Raw genomic sequence first — 21,118 nt, 5'->3', positions numbered from 1 at the left:
TTTCCTTAGTTTTTAAAGAATCAAAAATCAGAATCTAATTTTTACTATGCAAGTCAAAAGTAGGTGCATGATGAACATGCAAGGATATTATGAAACAGCTTTTTTTCACACACAGATATTGTCTAGAATGTTGGAATTAGCTGATGCATCATCATACATTTTTATAATAGGACACTGCAGACTGGTAGATTAAACTTCAGATGTAGGCCATATCATAAGAGAGAAAATTTGCCACAAGAATCTTTCCAAACTCCTCTGTCCCAAAATAATTAAATCTTATGCCATTCCAGTCTACAGGCAACTAAAAAAAATTCTCAACAGTGATCTACAAAATATAGTTTTGAAAATGCATACCAATTCAAGATCCTGAATTGAATATTTCTTGCATCAGAAAGGAGCAAGAGAGAAGACAAGATGTCTGCCACCAACAGAAATACTCAAGGACCTGATCCAGGAGAAGGACTGCACTAACTCTGACAGGCTTTGGAAAGCAAACCATAATAGAAGAAGGAGTATCAAGATGGTAAGTGAATTAATTGCTATTCCATATGAAATAAGAGGAGAGTAAACTCTCTTTTGCAGAAGTTTTTCCCTTAGTCCAAATATCATATTCAGGATGCTTTTGCTTATGTTATATTCATGTCAATATAAAGCTTAATATAGTTTAATGTATTAATATATGTCCAAATACACCCACAAGGTAAGAATAAAAGAAAAAGGGGGATAAGACAACTTACATTGTTACCAGGGGGACCAGGTAGACCACGAGCACCAGGGAAACCAGCAGCACCCTATAAGAGATCAATACTTTTAGTTTTCATTTTCTGAAGATTTGAAAAACATGAACAAATTGATATTTATACAGCAGCTGACTTTGAATTATTTTTAGCTGTTTTGCTTAAAACCTGAATTAAATGTCCTGAAACCGAACATGAAGTTCTTTTTTTTTTTTTCTCCCCAAGGGAAGGTCCCATATGTTCCTCAAAGGTGAACTAGTGGGCTCTGAGAAACTTGGCAAAGATGCCATGTAAATCTAGTAACTGTTGAGATAAGCCATTTTATAGCTTTGGGTCATTGTGCCAAAAGCTATTTTGGCACCTTACTTATATTAAAATCAATGTAATCCAGATCACTAAACACCTCAACTTTAATTACTCCTTCTGGAACACTTTAATTATTCTTGAACTGCAGATATTAAAGTCACTGAGTGTCTTGTTTTTCATTTACATCATGTTTATTGTAACAGAGTAATTTATCAGTGACTAAGTCAAAGAGATACTCACAGGGCCTCCAGGAGATCCACGTTCTCCTTTTATTCCTTGGGGACCAGGTGGACCCTACATGGAAGGAAATAGATAAAGCAAAGTATTCGATAAATAGATGAAAATTATAGGAAGTGTCATTAAATTTCAGGCAGTTCAAATGTTCACTCTTGGGCCCAGCCACCTTGAGGCTGAGGGAGAACTGAAGAAACCTCTGTTTGTAGTAATAAGGAACAGCAAAAACTTACTGGTGCACCAGGACCACCTTGTGGACCTGCAGCTCCAGGGGGTCCAGCCTCTCCTCTTAGACCAGGTGGGCCTCTTTCTCCTTTCCCACCAGGTTCCCCATTTTGGCCCTGTAGAAAAAATTATATTGTTATATTATGACTCAAAAAATGCAGATGATATCGCTGTGATGAGAAATCCTATCCAGATAGTCTTCTGAAGGGAATTTAAATATTAAATTAAATGTGAATGCAGTTGAACTCTATTGGTCTACCAGTACAGGAAGGGAAGGATAAAGAAATGTTGCTCCAAGTGTGACTGAGTACAGAAAGAGTAGCAAATGAATCAAATGTATGTAGCAGGTATGTATATTAAGGGGGTTACAGCAAGCCTTTCTGAGATGTGGATGAACTTAGAGAAACTAAAAATTGATAATTGCATTCAATTGCTTTTAAGTATTTATACTTACTGGAGCTCCAGGGAAGCCAGCAGGTCCGGGAAGACCTTGTTCTCCGCGTTCACCCTGTAGAAAACAACATGTCAGCAATGGAAGATGTTAGAAAGATAGGCTTTGCTTTACTAGTTAGAGAACACTCCCATAAATGCCACGGAATTTCTTTGTCTTATCAGCCTTTGGAGGAGAAAAAACAAACCCAAAACAACTGTTGCTCCTGAGGCTCTAAAAACAACTGTTCAGGAATTATCTGATAATTATCTAAAGTGTGACAAACTGATCTCAGTTACACCTGTATAAACCCTGAGCACAATCCATGGTGTTCCCCAGATCCAACTGAGATCCAAATGTGCTGTTTTGTCAATCTAAAATATAAGAGTATTTTTTAAAGTTTACTTAATTGTAAGACAAGATGGAGACAACTATTGCTCACACTCTTGCCCTGACCTGTCACCGCAACCCTCCAACCCCTTTACAGTGTTAAAAGCACTGATTTTCCGAAGTCCTTAGCACCCGTAAATCCCAAGAGTCAACAGGAGCCGAATATGCTTAGTTTATTTTGAACTCTAATAACATGTGTTCCTCGTAGGGTAGGTGCAACACTGATGTCTATACTAGGCTAGAGGAGCCATGGTAAAGTTATACTGGAAGAAAAGTACTATCACTTACAGGACCACCACGGGAACCCACTGGACCTGGGGCACCTGCTGGACCAGTCTCTCCCTGTAAGGAACAAGAATGATGACTAGGTGTTTTTTCTTCTTCCCATCAGACAGCCACCGGTGTGACCGTTTACAGTATCAAGCATCATTATGGAGGGTGCTTTACCTTATCTCCAGGTGGGCCAGCAGGACCAGGAGGACCGATGGGACCTACATTACCCTAAAAAATTAGAAAACAATATATTTTGTATCAAAATATGACAATTCCTCTATTTTGATCAATAGCATTTATGTGTCAGTGTAAACAGGTAGCTAAGATATTTAAATGGAAGTAAGTCTACAATGCCAGTGTGTTGTTGCACACTACATTTTGGAGTGACACTCTGAGATCACACCATTTTGTGATGTGAGAGACCTCCGATTGATTTATCCTCTTTTTTTTTTTTTTTCCACCATCTAAACCTAATGCAAAATCACTTGAATTTAATAGGACTCTTTCAATGGTAGACAATAAAAGCTATCCATTGCCCTAACTTCTCATATAGATAACCGGTCCATATTTCTTCAGTATATGTTCAACATCTCTTGACTAGCTTCCTGACTTTTTTCTTTCTTGAGAATGTAATGCGTACCTGATGGTTTGAAATACATTTTTTATATTTCCTCCAACTCATACAAGCTGCATTTTTGTATTTGTCGTCCTTCACTATTTTGATGTATATATGCTTGCATGTACTCATTAGATATATGTATATATTTCAAGTATTTATTTTATGTGTATATGCTATATAGATGTTTAAATATATCATGTATAGTAACCTGTAGAATTATTTTGTATGAGAATGCTTACTATCATGATGTCTTTTTGTGCTTCATTATAACCAGCATTTTCCTCATTAGTCAGCTAGGTTTAGGAAGCTAGTAACATTTTCTCTACTTGCGTACTGGTGCTTTCCCTCCAAAACATTGTCCCAATTAATTGTAATCTGCTTGCAAAAAGGTTCTATTATATCTACCCAAGCTGCTGTAATCACAAAAACTACTAAGTCTAATTTAGTTTATGAAACCAGATTTGCACTGCCGGGATGAAATACAATGGGATTACTACTTTACCTCTCCTAGACAGTATTTATTTGCTGTAAGCTTACTCATGTTCTAAGTGTAGACTATGTGAAGCTAATTGATAAACTGTTAGATGTTTAAAGACTACTCACTCTCTCTCCTCTTGCACCAGGAAGGCCATCAGCACCTTTGCCACCAGGTTCTCCCTAGCACGCGTAAGATGTAAAAAGCGTAAGCAAAAAGCAAGCATAAGACGAGCATAAGGGGGTGGGGGAGAAGAATTAAAACATTACTGAGGAGAAGATCTCATATTGAGGGTATCTCAATAACCAGATTCCCTTATTGTGATCATACAAATCTAAAATTGGGGATGGCATTCTCCCAGTATTCAGCATCAGATACCAAATACTTTGATGGAAAAAAAACCCTAATTGATTCAAAATGGAGTCTATGCCAAACTGTTTGCCCATGGCATGAACTATTCTAATTGTTTATTAGCTTCATTAGAACTGTTTTGACGTAGTCCTCCCCTAAGAGATCTAACACAGCAAAATATCTAACATATTTTAAATCAGGTGAAAAATCCTATATTTTTTTAACATATAGGACCCACATCACGCTGCTAAATCAACAACACTGCTACACAGTCAGTACCTCTGAAATTGGGCCAAAAGTCATGTTTGACAGGAGCAAACACTGTCTCAGGGGAAGCTAACACTGAGTTAGCATAAAATTGGCAGAGCACGTGTGGGGGTGTGTATGGGTGTGTTACCTTATCCCCTTTTGGTCCAGGACTTCCAGAAGCTCCTCTTTCCCCTGGCATTCCCTGTAAGCCAGGCAGCCCTGTGCCTCCAGCGGCACCAGGGGGTCCAGGAGGACCCTAAAGAGTAACAAAAAATAATTAGAAAAGATTAAAAAAAAAATAATACGAACCTGAATGATGCACACAATAGCAGGAAGCAAGCAAGTCTGTGGGTACCTTGGCACCTTCTGAGCCAGCAGGACCTGGCCCACCTCTTGCTCCAGGAGGTCCTGGAGGTCCCTGGGCACCACGTTCACCTGGGACACCATTTTCACCCTGTGGCAAAGAAATGTGTTATTCTTTGTTGTCATGATCATAGTTCCTTAATTCCTTATTGTAATTATAGAACCATTGGTGTATGATTTACCTTAGGGCCTGGAAATCCGGGTCCTCCAACATCACCTTTTGGCCCCTGTTTATGAGAAAACAAATGCAAGTTATCCACCCACTTTACTTAGTAAATCTGCATTGTGGTTGGCACCCCGTGTCTCGCACCTATTATCCCTTAAAGCAGACTTCTTTGCTCTGCAGAGTGCTGATAGCTATCTGAATTTGGAAACCTAATCTAGGAAGAGCTTTTCATAATTTTATTGTTGTTTTAAAAAAAAGGAACTACTACTTACTGGTTCTCCAGGCTTTCCATTCTCTCCAGCTGGTCCTGGTCCACCAGGCAATCCCTATATGAAGGAAAAGTATTATCATCTCTGTTACATATATAAATTATGCATTTTCCTATCTAACAAATTTTTTTGACATGAAGATGTGTCCCCAACTCATTCTAATCCTTTACAAAGTAGGAGGTGCTAATTTGATAGCTAGAGATTTTATGTGACTACGTACTGAGCTAGCCATCTGGTTTGCAATTATGAAATACTAAGCAATAACTTTTGTCAAGTGGTTGATCTGTCTTACTGCAACCTATGATGACATGCACCCTAATGAAAATGTTTAGATGCCTCATTGTGTGTGTGTGTGTGTGTGTGTTAGTCTGTTAAAAAGAATCAGAAACCAATAAGTAATAAACACACAGCACCTGGAGGCCAGGTGGACCTGCTGGTCCTGGTTCTCCTCTATCCCCAGAAGCACCCTAGAATCAAACAGAAGAGAAAGAAAAATTGAGAACATTTCATCACATAAACACCCCCACACCACCTCTACTATCTATGCCTCCTTATCGTGATCTGACGATGACATTGCACAAGCCCAAAGACTAATATACCTTAGTGTTCTGATATTTGCTCTTTTCACTCCGACCATTAGAAGTAATTCAGCAGACACGTTTGTACTCGATACTAGTCTGAAATGCTAGCTCTGACAGATGTTAAAGGGAGCAATAATATGCTTCAATTTGAAAAAGGTGGTAGATCCCCAAGAGCTCTAAACTGACTTTTCATTTGAACTTATACCAGGTATACCTGACTCAGGTTCCTTCTAACAAAACTCAAACTAAAGTTTTGAGTATTAATTTATTAAAATAATGGCAAAGAAGAGCTCTTTTAGTTGTCTTCATAAAAGGAGATTTCTTTGTATAACTAAAAATATTTTCCTTCCCCTAAATGCACAGTCTCTCTCTGTAGATGCCAGACCACCTTGGCAATAACTGATAATTGCCTCTTACAGGACTATCAAACACACTTACAGTAGGTCCAGGAGGACCTGGGAGGCCAACATCACCATTCTTCCCAGCAGGACCCTATACAAAGACAAAATTAGGCTATGGTTATGGGTTGATATAATTATTACAAGAGTAACAAAATTATTATTAATTAATATTATGTCATTATTAAATTATTTCATTGAACAAAATGTTAATGAATCTTACAGGCGTTCCAGGTGGTCCACCAGGGCCTCGTTCTCCATTTTTACCTGGTGCGCCCTTACAAAAGAGAAAGATCACATTTAGAATACCTGTTCTAATTAGCATACAATAACTTAAAGCTACAGCACCAGATAGCCCCACTATGGAGCAACTTAACAGTTCACTGATCAAGCATAAGCATAGGAGAAGTGGAGAAATCCCACTCACCTCATTGCCCTTAGGACCAGGGAAACCCATTACACCTGGTTGACCACGTGGGCCTGGGGGACCAGGTGGACCAGAGCGGCCAGATTCACCCTGACTACCCTGGAATAAGCAAAAAAGAAACGAAGACATGGTATTTGTTGCGTGAAATAAATGAATATCCATGACTCATTAAACAGTGAGTGAGGGTGAGATCAGGCTAGGACATTGTCATTCAAAACTTATTATGTGTTTTGCATTTCAACTAAGCTTCAACTAAAATACTCTGTATTTTACATAGTATTACATGACAAGATTTACAGAATGTTATTACAATGAGGAAGCATATAAAGTGCTCTGGTAATTAAAACAAACGAGACCATTAATCTGACTGTGATAACAAGGTGTCATGTAGATACTGTGGGATGAGGGTAAGGTCAGTAGGAGGACTAGAACAAAATATTTGCTCAATTTACATACTGGAGGGCCAGGTTTCCCATCGCTTCCAGCGCTTCCTGGAATTCCGGGCAAACCCTGCAATTGAAGAAAAAAAAAAAGTTATTCTTCAGTTTAAAATGTGTACTATTAAGTTACAATAAATAAATATAAAAAAAAATAAATTTAAACTACTTGCTTGATTTTAACCTCTTTAATAAAGATTGAAACTCCTCCCATTTCCCCCCCATCCCATTAAGGGGAAACATTGGAGAAAACTAACAAATTCTTTTGTTAGGAGTTTATCACTTTCTCTGAGAGTCATCGTGTATAATCAAGGTATTAGACATCAATCAACGTGCACAAAAATTCCATTCTTACATTATTTGGGAAGAAAAGTAATTTCAGATGGTAAAAATCAAGCAATGAAACAATTTTGACTATGTACCTCTACTTAAAAGCAACACAATTTATAACATATTTTAGTTAATTTATTTGTTTTATATTTTAAAATATTATTTTTGTTATATTTTAAATAATTCATTTTCATTTCTCATAAAATCTTGTTTAGCTCGCAGAAGCCTGCAGTCAGGCTGACTTTTGAATTTCAATGTATTTGGTGTCAGCAGTTGCTAATTCTTAGTGTAGCTCACAGAATGTTGTTACATTCTGTACATATTACACAATAGGTTATCTCTGCAAATCTTCTTGATAGGTACTATGAAAATCTGACCAACAGCTTTACTGTAATTGCAAATAAGCAATAAATATAAGTTAAATACTTAAGTATATTGAAATATTTAAATCAATGTATAATTTAATTATTTAAATGTTAAATTTAAGCCTACTTAAATAATAATTTAAATATAAATATATTTAAATACAGTAACCCAAATACCTATTAAATATTATAAACATAATGCATTTTATAATAAATTATAAAATTTGCTAAAACATAAATAGACAATACAGAAAATCATCCAATGTTAATTCACATTAAAGCCATATCTGATGAGAGTGCATGGCACACTCTGAGAACTGGGAGCGTGTTCATCTTCATCTGAGCTTCCTCATTCACTTGTGACAGATGTTCTCCGAATGCCCCGTGTCTCTGCATGGTTATCTAGTGCACTAAGTACGCTACTTAAAGGAGTTAATAGAAATTTTTTCTAATTGGAATCCTCTATTGTATCAGCTCAGATGAGGCATCTCTATTAGAGTTTGTTTCATTTTCTTGGAGACGTCCTGTCTTACTCTCATTCCGGGAAGACCTGGGCCTCCATCTTGTCCACGCTCTCCTGCAGGTCCACTGGGGCCAGGAGGACCTGGGCTACCACGTTCACCTGCAGGACCCTAAAAAAGAGATGTTGAAATTCACAGCAAGGAAATCAGCATCGTATTGAATTTGAAATTATCCATGCAAATTCACATGGATTCTCCAGAAGTTTGGGGTTTTTTTCTTTTTAGAGGAAGACTTATACCTTTTCACCTGGAAGCCCATTGCTACCGGGTAAGCCACGGAAACCGGGGGAGCCCTGCCAAGTAAAAGAACAAAACATGGATCATAGGCAACATGACTTAGTTAATGGCAAGTGGGGTTTTTTTCTAAACTATTTACCATTAGACATATTATTACAAAAATTAATGAAAGAAATAGATGGAAATGACATTTCACTGTAGCAAGAAAGTCTACAGAAATATCTTCTCTTTGGATATAACCCTCCTGTTGAAATCATAGCCCGTCCTCCATTATTTTTAACTGGCCCTGCGTTAGTTACTTTATTCATAAGTTTTCTAAATTCATATCAAAAATAAAACAACACATTCAGTCTTGGACAATTATTTTCTTCTAATTCAATATTCAGAAGACCTCTATTGTATTGTTTTAATATTTACACTTACTACTATCTTCATTGCTTACAAGAAACTTGAATTATAAAATTTAATTTGCAGCCCCATTTATATATTTAATATGATTAATTTGTTCACTGTGCATCTTTGGTTTCCTCATAGCTTCAGCAAATACTGCAATCAATTATTAAATTAGGAGTTATAAATAGATCAGCACAATTTCCTTTAGTTCAGATGGGAACAGAAATCTAAAATTTGTAAGGGTGTTGCGATTTATTTTGTTGAATAAATCAATTAAAGAATTCCTTCGTGAGAATGCTCTTTGGAAAGTTATCAAATCTACTAGCCAAAAACCCTGCTGGCATTAAAGATATAACATAGAAGACATCCTGACAATATTGTTGCTACTGTTGCTACTGACATTATTGACAGTTAAGATCTATTGACAATAAAGATGTTGACATACATATCCTGAATGTAGAAGGATTTGTGTTAATTTCACTTTCCAGAGCTGAAATTTTGTGATTGTTCATTTTTGTTAACTGAGAAGTAATTTTGAAATTTGTATATATTTTTTTTTCTCCTCTGTGTAGTTGTCACAGTTTATGGTTGCTTTTCAGCACAAATCTTTCAATACATCTTCCAGGTATATAAGATCACTGCTTCTTCAATATCAAAAAAAGAAAGTAATTAAATTATTTCAGACTGAGACAGATCCAAACACTGCAATTCAGATGAGGAACTAGATAAGAACTCTCCCTAGTTTCATAACCCAGTTTCACATCTGGAATTTGCCGAGAACAGATATGGAGCCAAATTGCTCCTCAAAGTACTTTGAACACCAAATTTTGCTGTCTCTGTATTAACTCAGAATGTACCTTGTGTGCATGGTCATCTACAGCAGCTTACCCTTTCTCCAGGTGTACCAGGTACACCATTCTGGCCAGGTTCACCATTTGCACCTCTTTTGCCTTCCTCACCAGGAGGTCCAGGAGCACCTGGGGTGCCATTTTCACCCTGACAACAACAACAATGAAGCCCACCGGTGGAGTTAGAAGTCTCCAAAAGAAAACCCCGGCTTTTGTATGGGGAATGATTCAGCGTTCAGACTTCCTGGGAAGTCTCTGAACGCATTTTAAAATCACTTACACGCTCGCCTTTTGGGCCTGGATCTCCCTTTGCACCATTCTTACCAGGTTCTCCCTAAACAGGAGAAAATCCCATTAAACTTATGGATTGCAACAGGGTATTATTTTAGAAATAGACATGATATCTTTCAAATTATTGATTCATTTTTTTATTATTTTACATTCTGCAAACAAATTAGCAGACACTAGTTGAACCTAGTTGGATGTGGAATGCATGGGGCTCCTTAAAAATCCAGTAAAGGAAAGAAGTGATACAATCTTAAACACCACTGAGTAAAATTTTATTTCTGTTTTTGAGCTATTTCAGACATCATTGTGACTTGAAGTCCTTGAGTGTTTCTTTGAGAAGAACTATGTGTGATATAAGGCTATCATCAGGAAAAAGCATACTGGGGTAAAGGACAATATAAGAGAAGGTACAACTCACTAGGTGTAGTGAACTGTAGACTCAGTCTACATGGGAATTTGAACAGGTGAAATCAGGATTTTAAAATAACAGATTTTGTCTAATGTAGCCATTTTAGACAAGCTATTTTTCTGTTGTGTGTTTCTGATTTGATAGATAATTTAGGAAAGCAAATAAATATTATCATATTTAAGTATAATTTTTATATATAGCAATATATAAAGTAATGTGTGAAAGAGAAATATATATTTATAAAATAATTGCCTATTGTTATTAAAAAATAATTTATTAGACCATCTCAAGTGAACAGGACAAATGCAACGTGTTTTTTAATGGTATCAGAACTACTTCCACCTTATTTGTACAGCCAGTGAAATAATTAGTAACTCACTGGAGTGCCTTTTGCTCCAGGGCTTCCACTTGTACCTGGAGGACCAGGAAGACCACGGCCTCCTGGCAGACCAGGAGCACCAGGAATACCAGAAGGTCCCTGTAGAGAGTCAAAAGGAGACCAAGATGAACAGAGCACAGCATAGTTGGACTGCCCAGTCCAAACTGCAACTCTCACCAACACAGTACAACAAAAGACTGATGTGAAAAGTACCCACCATTTCACCCTTGTTGCCAGGGCTTCCAGCTCTTCCAGGAGGGCCCTGAAAAATAAATGTGTAAATAATTGATGCTACTAACCTAGCATCCTTAAATCAAAGGACTCCTAGGGCTTTGTGAAGAGCGGGTGGCACACCGCTAGCCAGTTCCCATGGGGTATTTATGTACCTGAGGCCCGGGTGGCCCAGCATTACCCTGAGGACCAGGTTCCCCTCTCTCTCCAGGACTACCACTAGCACCAGCAGGACCAGGAGGACCACTTTCACCCTATGGAAAAACAGTAAAAGGGGAAAATGAATGCATTTAAGTCTCATCTCCAGGGTAATAAGTATTAGCTTTATGGCTTCTTCCTCTGCTGTGGCATCTTTGTGTGATTCGGGAAGAAGGTTACCACCATCATCACCTGAGTGCAAGAGCCAAATCAGCATGGCGACCCTGGTGCTGAGGCACAAGGTACCAGCACATGCCGCACGGCTCCTCCAGTTGAAGGAAATTCACCTGAGCCCCTCCCATAATGCAACATAAAGCACTGGGCCTACCACTTAATGGGGTTTTGGGGTGGGTATTCATGAAGGTGATGAGTATAGGGTTTGTCTCGTGCTGCATATGAAAACACATCAGTTCTAGGCCTGCAAACACTGTAATAGCAGCCAGAAAAAGGAGGCCTCATAACATGAAGATGTATAGTGACATAAGCTGGCTAACTAGAGAAAGTACCAAATTCTATATTAGTGGGCATCTTAAGCTGAATACCTTAAAACCTGGAGAGCCTGGAAATCCTGCAGTTCCAGGGGGACCTGGGGGACCCTTAAAAGTGAAAGAAATACTATTAATACAGGAGGAAAAAGCCATATGGAATTAATGTTAAGTTCAAAAAAAGTCTGATTATGAGATTTTTCTCTGACTAAGGAAACACCTGGCAAAATAGCAAATATAAATCATGCTGTAGAAGATGAAGTTTGACTAGTCCTAAAATATCACATCTACATCTTAAATACCCTGACTTTTACATGTTCAGCTAAATTTCTGTGTTGTAAATTTAAAAAACATAAAAGCTATCATTAAAGAGATTAAGTTATTAAAAATATCCAAAATTTGTTTTAATTATAAAAAAAAGGTGTAGGAGAAAAAGGAGCCAACAAGTGGACATGCTCAGGTTTCTAGGCAGATGGGAAGGAAAAATTTTTGCTCACCTCAGCTAAATAATGTATTTGATAAGACCATTAAAAATTTGATCTGCATAGAGAACAGCAACTCTATCCATCTATAAGTTCTCTGAGAACAATCTGGGTTTGGATTTATGCATTTTCTGATTTACAGTATTAAAGCTCTCCTATTTCACTGTATGCTTCAAGTACCTTAACCAACACAGTTATGAAATATAATTCAATAAATGGTCATTTTTAAGCCAGTGCACCCCCAGTCTCGGGATTGCTGGCACTGCAGAACATCAGCTAGAAGTAATGAGATTTGAGCAACACAAATACTTAAAGTCAAACATCTGTAAGTCTTCTTACAGGTGGGCCTGCTGCTCCTGGAGATCCGTCTTTGCCATGGGCACCCTACAGAAAGAAGAGAGGTGTTGGGTACAGAGCACTACCCTGGATGCAGAACCCATATGCTTTAATGCCCATGGCTCACAGACCATCTTTTTATGTCTGTACATTCCCACTTAGTTTACCATAACCCAAGGATTCCTCAACTGTGAAATTCCAAAATAATAATTAAATAAATATTATTGAAGAAATATCAATCACTTCATGTGACTTGTACTGTAATGATGAGACAGCAAGATGCAAAAAAATGTATTCTTACTAGATTTCTTAAGGAAGTAATAGTTACAAAGCATCATCTGTGTGCCCACTTCTTGAGGTTAAATAAATAAGATCGCAATAGATGTTGTATATTTCAAAGTAACAGTTACTTCTGATTCACAGAAAAGACTAAAATTTCACTCCAAATACCTAACAAACAGGGGTATGATTTAAATCCTGTTGCCTGTCTTGTAGACATGTTAAACCAGGTCTGCTACTCAGGTTATGTACTGTTTGTACAAACAAGTTGCTGGCTATTATACTTCAGCTGCGCTTTGTTGATTGTGTTGAACGCTATGAACTATGACTTCCTTCAGAGCAAAGAATATACCCTAATCTCGGTCAAAGAGTAATTTTGTCTTTTTCCTGCGAGTTACTTCCAAGATTGCATTTTTTCCTCTCTTTGCCTTCTGCTGCTGCCCTTTGCTTCCACTCCTTATTCCTCTTGGCCAAACCTGAGCTTTTGCTGAAACACTGAACTCTCCCTCAATGTGTAATCTCTTCATTTAAAAAGGAAATAGAGAATAAGATGGTGAACACGTTGTGAGTTAGAAGTGTTATGTCTTTAACTGGGGACTGAAAACTACTCATGTATGATTTTACAGATGCTATATGGTTTTCTAATCCTTTGCATTACAACTGTTTTAAGGTAAATCTATGAAGCAGGGAATTCTCAACATATTGAAACAATATATGTGCTTCTTCTGGATAAGAATAACAGCTGCAGTTACTTACAGGGCCACCAGGATTCCCAGGTCTTCCTCTTTCGCCAGCTGGACCTCTTGGTCCCTAGAAAACATAAGAAAATAAGTCTGTCATGTGGCTTCCAAAATAATATGACCTAGCAAAGAGATATTGTTCTTATTTGCATATCTCAGTATTGTTCAATGCATGCAGTGGGATAATGAAAAGAAAGATGAGTAAATCTGTTAAGGAAGAAGTGCCATGGGCACTTCCATTTAAATACTACAGGATACACATACTTACCGGTTGGCCCGGTGATCCATTTGCTCCAGGAAGACCGGTTTCACCCTGTTACGGAAAGAAAATACCAATAACAGAATGAACTTTGGTGAGAACATTTCTTGGTTTATTCAAGGGGAAGAGACATAGAAACAAGACAGCCCAATCCATTGCCCCTTTTTGTGTAGTGCTGAGAGCCCTCAGCATGAACTGAGGTCTGTGAGGTCTGAGAAATCTAAATGAGTGCCAGAACAAAATATTTAAACAGAAAAAAAAAAACCAGGAAGGCTCGGTCCTTTAATATTATGCAATAAAGTCAGATGGATCCAGGCATGTCCTTTCATTTTGGAATCTCATCTTTGTTATGGCTGTAAAATCGGGACATGACATGGTTTAGAAAGTCTAACTCCTTTGGAACGATTCTCATTCTTTTCATGGAGCTATTCAATGAGTTTCTTCAGTGTTTAATGGATTTTTATAATTGTATAATATGCAAAGCGTAGCTATATAATGATCGATGGACGGTATTATTCTACCTATCACAAAGATGACACTAGAGTTTTTTACCTTTGGACCAGGAGCACCACTTTCACCTCTGGCGCCATCTTTTCCATCAAAACCCTGTGGGAAAGGAAAACCATATCTGTGATTATTATTTCTCTTGCATTCTGGAAAACTTGATTCCTCTTGGCAAAGTATTAAGCTTCATGACAAACTCATATAAAGGGGCATATTTTTAATAATGAGTGCTATCAGCTACTGGAACACTTTTTGAAAGAAAATTCTGAATCCCTCATTTCTCCATGACCATTAGTTAAGAAAGGATGCTTTTCTGGAAGGCATGCTTTAGCCCAGCGGTTGGGATGGAGCTCTACAACTGAAGTAACTAGATAAGATTTAACAGTCGTTTTAATGGAAGGTCAGATTCCATTGTACAGAAACTGATCTTTAGTTGTATGATTCAGTCTCTTTCACTGGGAATTAATGACTGAAAGAGCACAACAGTGCAACACCATAATTCAAGTAGAGTAACGCGCTCAGCTGTACTCGACATACTCAGTACTTACTCGTTGACCTTTCATGCCAGGCACTCCAGGCATTCCAGTGTGTCCCTTGTGACCCTAGAACCACAAATATAGAAAAGTTAATAAATCACATATTTCCTGTATGAAAGGCACAAGCCAATGTTCATTATGTGTCATGTTCACTTGGCCAACTTAAAATAGGAAAAAACCTTTGATTAGAAGACCATTATTATCCGGGGCTTTTCCATACCGGTAATCCAGGGATTCCACGATCTCCATTTCTGCCTGGTCTTCCTGGTTCTCCCTATTGAACGAAAGTAAAATTTTTTGACTGCTTTGCTATTACTTCATTTACTGGCAAAGAACCAGTCCTAGCAGATCAAGATAAGTCGGAATACGCAGGTGAAACTTCCACCAAAGACAGTGGGGAAAAGTAATATCAGGGTGATGATTCAGTATATGACTGCCTTCTGAAAAACAGTTGCCAGAATTTATAAAGTCAATTTTTAACAAGATTTTGCTTAACATCTAATTTATTGCAAGCCAACTTTTAAGAAGAGATGATCACAGAAAACTTATTTTTCATGGTGAAACACTCAAAATGGACAAAATATTTAGCTGATTGTCTCGCCTTGTACTATACCTATTCAGGACTCCCAGCTGTGACACAAAAGATGGTTTGAACAGCCTTAACTCTCAAAGCAAGATTTGAAGGGAGCAGGCAACTACCACTACTATCTGCTTTTCTTTATAACTGCTAATTTATTTTTCACTAGATCAAAAGACAGTATTTCATGCTTAGGATTTCTTTTTTCTTTAAATGGTGTTAATCAAATTGAAACTGCTAAAATTGAAACTCTTTTGGAATGGACATTTATAACTAATGGAAGACAAATGTAGTTTCTTACAGTCATGTTGTCAAATTGAGAAATAGGGAGATGTTAAAAATTCTTAAATGCAATGGTATCGATGTGCTCTGCTATCTTACCATTTAATGAAGTTTCTTTCTTTCCATTTCTTAATCACTGAATGAATAATAGTGAACTTACATCTTTTCCCGGTGGACCAACTGGGCCTATCATTCCAACAGGGCCTGGAGGTCCCTGTAGAAAAATAGTTAATATTAACTATAATAATAATATTTAGTCTCTTTCAAATTAAAAATGCATTAGGTGTCATAAAATACTTGTACATTCGACATACATGATAGTAAACAAGACAGGATGAACTATAAAATTTCAATCCACTTCAGTGATGACACAGATTCATGCTTGTAAGATCATGCCTTTAACATATATAGTGATATGTAATGTATACGTACAGGAGGGCCAGGTTGTCCTGGTTCTCCGGGTGAACCTTGGTATCCAGCAGAGCCCTATAATGCAGCAGAAAAACAGTTAGGATGTGAACAATTATGTGCATCATTTCATGGTGCTACTACATTTTATAATAATCTCATAGTTGTAAGGAAAACGTTAGTCAGAACTGTCACCAAAATGACCAAAGGTGAAATTAGCAGAAGCAAGCACAATATGCTTCCATGAAAAAAGAATTAAAACTACTCCTCTGAAAGGAGATGTACATCAAAAAACTCAGACTTGTGTGTTCATCGAATGTGTATTAGGATTCCCACTTTCATTTATCTCCTGTTAAATTTTTGTATGAATAAACATTTGGGAATGTTAACAGAGGCTGACAGGCAATGGCATGTCTTAAGACAACTTTAGCCAACGCCCCACAGAACTGCAGAAAGCACTGGGGAACACACAGACTTAAGCAAGTACAGTATGTAGCCCTAAGCCATTGAGTCTTGGTGGTGTGTAGATGGCACAGCCCCATTAATAGAAGATGACATTTATCCATAATATTCTTCAGCACAGTATCTAGAATTATCAATTGAAAATGTACCTAATATTTATGACAGAGAAAAGGAGAAGCTCACATAAAAGAATATGAGATGATTATGAAAAGATTAATTTTACTTACAGGGGGACCTGCATGACCAGGTGGGCCAGGAGGGCCACTGGGGCCAGGGGGTCCTGGAAAGCCACTCTATAGTGTAGATTAAAAAATAGTCATTATATTAATGTAATATAGCTATAAAGCTTAATGTAGTTGCAATAGTCACCAATAACTGTGAAATAAAGTTTTACATATTAGTACAGAGAAAAATCCACGGTGACATGCACTTGATGCAGTAAAAAAGAAGCAGCAGTATATATACATATTGCTAAATATAATATGTCTAGTACCTACAGTCCCCTCAGAAAAGGGATCACTGGGTTTCTCTTTGCAGCCTTAGCTAACATACTCCACAAGATATTTTCAAAGCTGCAATTTTTTCTTTTGAGTCACTATTCCCCTTCTCTAGACCCCCAGAAGGAAGCTCACAGCTCAACTTCTCAGCTGCCTAAACTAGAAAATAGATAACTGGAACTCTTAATTTGTTAAACAGAGTAAATGAGTTTCAGCTTCTCTGCCATGTAACCAAGCTTTTATTAGCCTAACCTTACATCTTCAGTGGTGGAGCCAAAGTGTACTAACAAACTTGCTTGCTAGTCTATTGATGCCAGATTTTGCTTTCTAAAACTGATTTTTAAATTTCTCACCTGCATTTAGGAGCATGTATTACATATACATATACAAAGAATTAGAAGAACTTTGTATGATAAACTCTGTTTATGACCCTAGACTTCTTAGGATTTACAGGTATACTGAATTAAGGCCATATTTTTGTTACTGATCAGTAAGGCAAGCATCTTCACCAATGAAATCTTTTTTGAACTTTAACAGTACTAAGCCATAAAAAATAAATGATGTCTGGACTAACCAGAGGACTGAGCAGATGAAATCTCAATAGACATATGTTTTAACTAAAATCAGTAATACTGTTCCTTATTTTAACTGATAAAAAGGGAGCAAAATATTATTAAGGAAATTCTCAATTCGGGAAGAGTGCTAATATTTCTACTTCCTGTAGCAACAACCACAAAAGCATTTGATACTGCAAAACAGAAAACAATTGAAAATTAGCACAGTGATTTACTGCAGCTATATGTGGTTCTTTAAAAAAAGCTTTTGTTAAATTAAACTCTTTGTGGGTTTGATAGAGCCAAAACAATTGAAGTATATGAATTACAGGAGAAACACAGTGTGCTGCAGTACTGTCAGTATATTCCATAGCTTAATATTGCATATAATGTGTTTCATGGGATATTGTCACATGGTGTCAGAAAAGGTCATGTATTATAGAAGTTATAGGAACATAATTTTGATAATACAAGACTAATAGTATAGCTATACTATACTGGTATGTAGTGTAGTATATTATACTACTATGCTACACATACACTATGTTAATATTCATGGATTGTCTTTTGTCTAAAAAAGAGAATCATTGTAATATTTGCTGTGTTCTAAGACAAGAAGTACATCAAGTGGCAGAGCAGTCAGTAGCTGGGTAAATCGGGTTGCCTTCAATGTGTGAATACAACGAGCAGTCCCTCACTGCTAATTGTTAGAACTCATTAGGTACAAAATAAGTTCAGACTTAGCATGAATTGGAACCATCAACTCATCAATCGCAATCAATCTATTAGACTTATGGCTATAAACAAACAAGATGTTATTTTTTTCAAGGTGGACACTGAGGAGATAAACTGATAGTTAGGCGTGGCAATTGCTTGGTGCCAGCATCTCCAGACTGTGAACAAATGAGCATATTTTAGTTAGAATATGTGCACTGGTGGAAAGAGACAAAGACAATACATGGATGTTATATGAGCAAGTAAAGAGAAACTGCGACGTAAAGTACAAAATCAGTCTACAAGCAGTGGAAAGCCACCAGAAAGACAGTAGTGATGTGCGACTGAGGAAATACCAGACATGGTAACCATCCATGGAGAAATGCTGGTGCTATAGCTGGCATTTTTTATCTTATTACTCTTCCAAATTATTTCAGTTTGGATATTATTTAAATAGGAAGTTTAAGTTGAAAATTGATAATAAATTTATAAAATTATAAATAAATTAATCCATGTAATGTTAGTGATAAACATTATTTATTTCTAATGAATTTAGTCACATCTGCCTGTAACTGCTCTGTAACTGGCTTTGCATTCATATATTCCATGACGCAATATAAAAGAACATATGACCTGAAAATATACAGATAATTCTGGCTGAAGACATTCTAGGGCACCCAATTAAATTATTATTTCTTTAACCCAGGGCCAGGGATCAGAGCACAGGAAATCACTAAGCACCTCAGGGAAAAATGCCAAAATAGAGAGGAGTAGCCATGTTTGTTAGCTGAAAGGTATCCGGTTATCTGCCTGGTTCAGCACATCACATATTAAGACAGCAAGTAGCAAAATGTAGATGATATTATAAGCTGTGGGAAAAAACTGTGAGGAGCTGAAAACGAATAAATGAATAAACAAATACAAAAACAGGTGTTTGAAGAAGACCAATGCATGGATGATCATATTAGCAAATGAACAAGGTACAAATAAACAGATGAAAATAAAGGTGAGGAAATAATGAACTATATTTCAGGAAAAACAGCTGTCATGATTAGTAAAATTTATTTCACAAGATGATCTGATGGAACCCTGAGAAATAACACGTTTGCTTGGAACTGCCTTGATATGTTACAGCATGGGATACCCAAACCTTGTTATGCAGCATTGGACTGAAATTAATGATTATGCTTAATGAAGCAGCAGCCAATTTCAAATAATAGCAATTCACCACATCCTCTGTATAGCAGATTGCCTGAATCAAGAACACTCCATGTCATCGGTAGTGAATATCTCTAAATCCCAGTGCCTAAAAGGAACATCATGAGGTGCAACATTTAAGTTTATTTTATATGGGAAGCATAGCTCATGCATAACTCTTTCAGGCCATCCATGCTTTATCTCACTAAAAAAAAACTGTGAAAAGCTTGGGCCAGGCCTAGCAGGCAGATACAGCATCCTTAGTACACAGTCTGAATAGCTGTGGGTAAAAAAAAAAAAGGTAACTGTTAAAAGAAAAAGTGAAAAGCTTTTGACTGCTTCTGGGATGAAAAAAATATTATAAAAGGGGTTTACTCGTTATCAGGCAAATCTGAGTTGTGGAAAATTAAACAAGTATGGAATATCATACTGAGTAAAGACAGAATACTGCTGAATGTATAAAAGAAGATTAGGGACAGTGAAAGAGGTAAAAAAGTGGTGGAAGGGAGGAAAGCAATTAGCAGAAGAATACTAAAGCAGATAAATGAGTAGGGTATGCAAGGGAGAAAGGGATAAATGTTTAGGCAGTGTAAGAAAGTGAATCAGAGAGGGATTAGGAAAAAGAAGGTAAGAAAAGAAGAAAGACAGAGAAAAGGCAAAAACCTCAGATAATCTGTAGTTACTTTATAGAATTATATTGCCAAGCAAACTGCTGCCTTTACATTGCATTCCACTTGCAGGCAACAATTAAATCAAAACTTATCTTGTTAAATTAAAATCAGGACACATACACATCCAAGGTATAATCTACGAGCAGAAAATTTGTTCTTTAAAAAAAACGAAAGGACAGAAAAAAGGCTTTATCATCTTACAATGGGCTGTGGGTAACCGAGACCAGCTGAACCAGCCTTCACATCATAGGAGTCATACTGTGGAGAAAAACTCTGTAAAAGAAATAGAGAAAAACAGAAAGAAAAAAAAAAGAAAAAAAAAGGTGATGATTTCTACAAATCAAATAAGTCTTTTCTTACATTTGTCTGGCAAATGTATGGAAATAACTCATTTGTATCTGTTGAGTAGTACTTGTTTGACATACAGCTGCCATATTTTTAAATCGTCCATAAGGGAAGCCCAGCCAACATTTCTTTTGCGGCCATGGTGACGTTAGCTCCCTACGCTATGCACATCCAGTTTTTGTCTTGGCAGCAGGGTCTCAGCTGAGCCAAAAAATTACCTTTCTCTCTCCTCATTCTTGTTTGCCTCCTTTTAAGCTTTTTCCCCCATTTCTTTATCAGCCTCTTTTCTGTCGGCTCTAGTTGTCACTCAAGGACATTGATGAAATATTTTCTGTTGCACTAAAGAATGCAACAGTTGAACAGTTCATTATTAGTCTCCTCATTTCTTTTACCTGTGACTAATGGAAGTCTCATTTCAGATTATTTTGCAGCAAAAAAACTCTTACCTACATATAAGTTTGTCCTTCCCTGAATTACAAATAAATTTTTTTACCTCATGCATGGGAACTTACACATTCAGAAGACTGAGCATTACACTTTTTTCCTGATGCCATTTTCTACTTTTCCCTTTCTCCCTTCCCATTCACTATGTCACTCCAAATAACTCAAATACAATCATCACTTTTGAGCCCAAGCAGCCAAGCCTCAATGCTTTTGACAA

The 21,118-nt window shown here is 37.1% G+C and overlaps 1 protein-coding gene across 1 annotated transcript in view; it reads right to left on the bottom strand.

Annotated features, from left to right (window-relative positions):
• Nucleotides 1–21,118, bottom strand: part of COL3A1 (collagen type III alpha 1 chain) — a 53,833-nt gene that overhangs the window by 9,598 nt on the left and 23,117 nt on the right. The window contains exons 5-38 of the mRNA XM_068408314.1: nt 20,314–20,385; nt 16,707–16,772; nt 16,042–16,095; nt 15,770–15,823; nt 14,971–15,024; nt 14,763–14,816; nt 14,263–14,316; nt 13,720–13,764; nt 13,468–13,521; nt 12,436–12,480; nt 11,672–11,725; nt 11,087–11,185; nt 10,918–10,962; nt 10,701–10,799; nt 9,905–9,958; nt 9,665–9,772; nt 8,386–8,439; nt 8,159–8,257; nt 6,950–7,003; nt 6,494–6,592; nt 6,290–6,343; nt 6,107–6,160; nt 5,501–5,554; nt 5,091–5,144; nt 4,835–4,879; nt 4,645–4,743; nt 4,438–4,545; nt 3,818–3,871; nt 2,770–2,823; nt 2,611–2,664; nt 1,957–2,010; nt 1,511–1,618; nt 1,284–1,337; nt 738–791 (exon numbers count right to left, since the gene is read on the bottom strand). Of these exons, the coding sequence (XP_068264415.1) occupies nt 738–791; nt 1,284–1,337; nt 1,511–1,618; nt 1,957–2,010; nt 2,611–2,664; nt 2,770–2,823; nt 3,818–3,871; nt 4,438–4,545; nt 4,645–4,743; nt 4,835–4,879; nt 5,091–5,144; nt 5,501–5,554; nt 6,107–6,160; nt 6,290–6,343; nt 6,494–6,592; nt 6,950–7,003; nt 8,159–8,257; nt 8,386–8,439; nt 9,665–9,772; nt 9,905–9,958; nt 10,701–10,799; nt 10,918–10,962; nt 11,087–11,185; nt 11,672–11,725; nt 12,436–12,480; nt 13,468–13,521; nt 13,720–13,764; nt 14,263–14,316; nt 14,763–14,816; nt 14,971–15,024; nt 15,770–15,823; nt 16,042–16,095; nt 16,707–16,772; nt 20,314–20,385 (2,217 nt within the window). The remainder of the gene's footprint in view (nt 1–737; nt 792–1,283; nt 1,338–1,510; nt 1,619–1,956; nt 2,011–2,610; nt 2,665–2,769; nt 2,824–3,817; nt 3,872–4,437; nt 4,546–4,644; nt 4,744–4,834; nt 4,880–5,090; nt 5,145–5,500; nt 5,555–6,106; nt 6,161–6,289; nt 6,344–6,493; nt 6,593–6,949; nt 7,004–8,158; nt 8,258–8,385; nt 8,440–9,664; nt 9,773–9,904; nt 9,959–10,700; nt 10,800–10,917; nt 10,963–11,086; nt 11,186–11,671; nt 11,726–12,435; nt 12,481–13,467; nt 13,522–13,719; nt 13,765–14,262; nt 14,317–14,762; nt 14,817–14,970; nt 15,025–15,769; nt 15,824–16,041; nt 16,096–16,706; nt 16,773–20,313; nt 20,386–21,118) is intronic.

This window comes from Nyctibius grandis, chromosome 9 (assembly GCF_013368605.1).
Source record: "Nyctibius grandis isolate bNycGra1 chromosome 9, bNycGra1.pri, whole genome shotgun sequence".
NCBI lineage: Eukaryota > Metazoa > Chordata > Aves > Nyctibiiformes > Nyctibiidae > Nyctibius > Nyctibius grandis.
The sequence above is the reverse complement of the archived record's forward strand: the minus strand, read 5'-3'. Positions and strand labels throughout refer to the sequence as shown.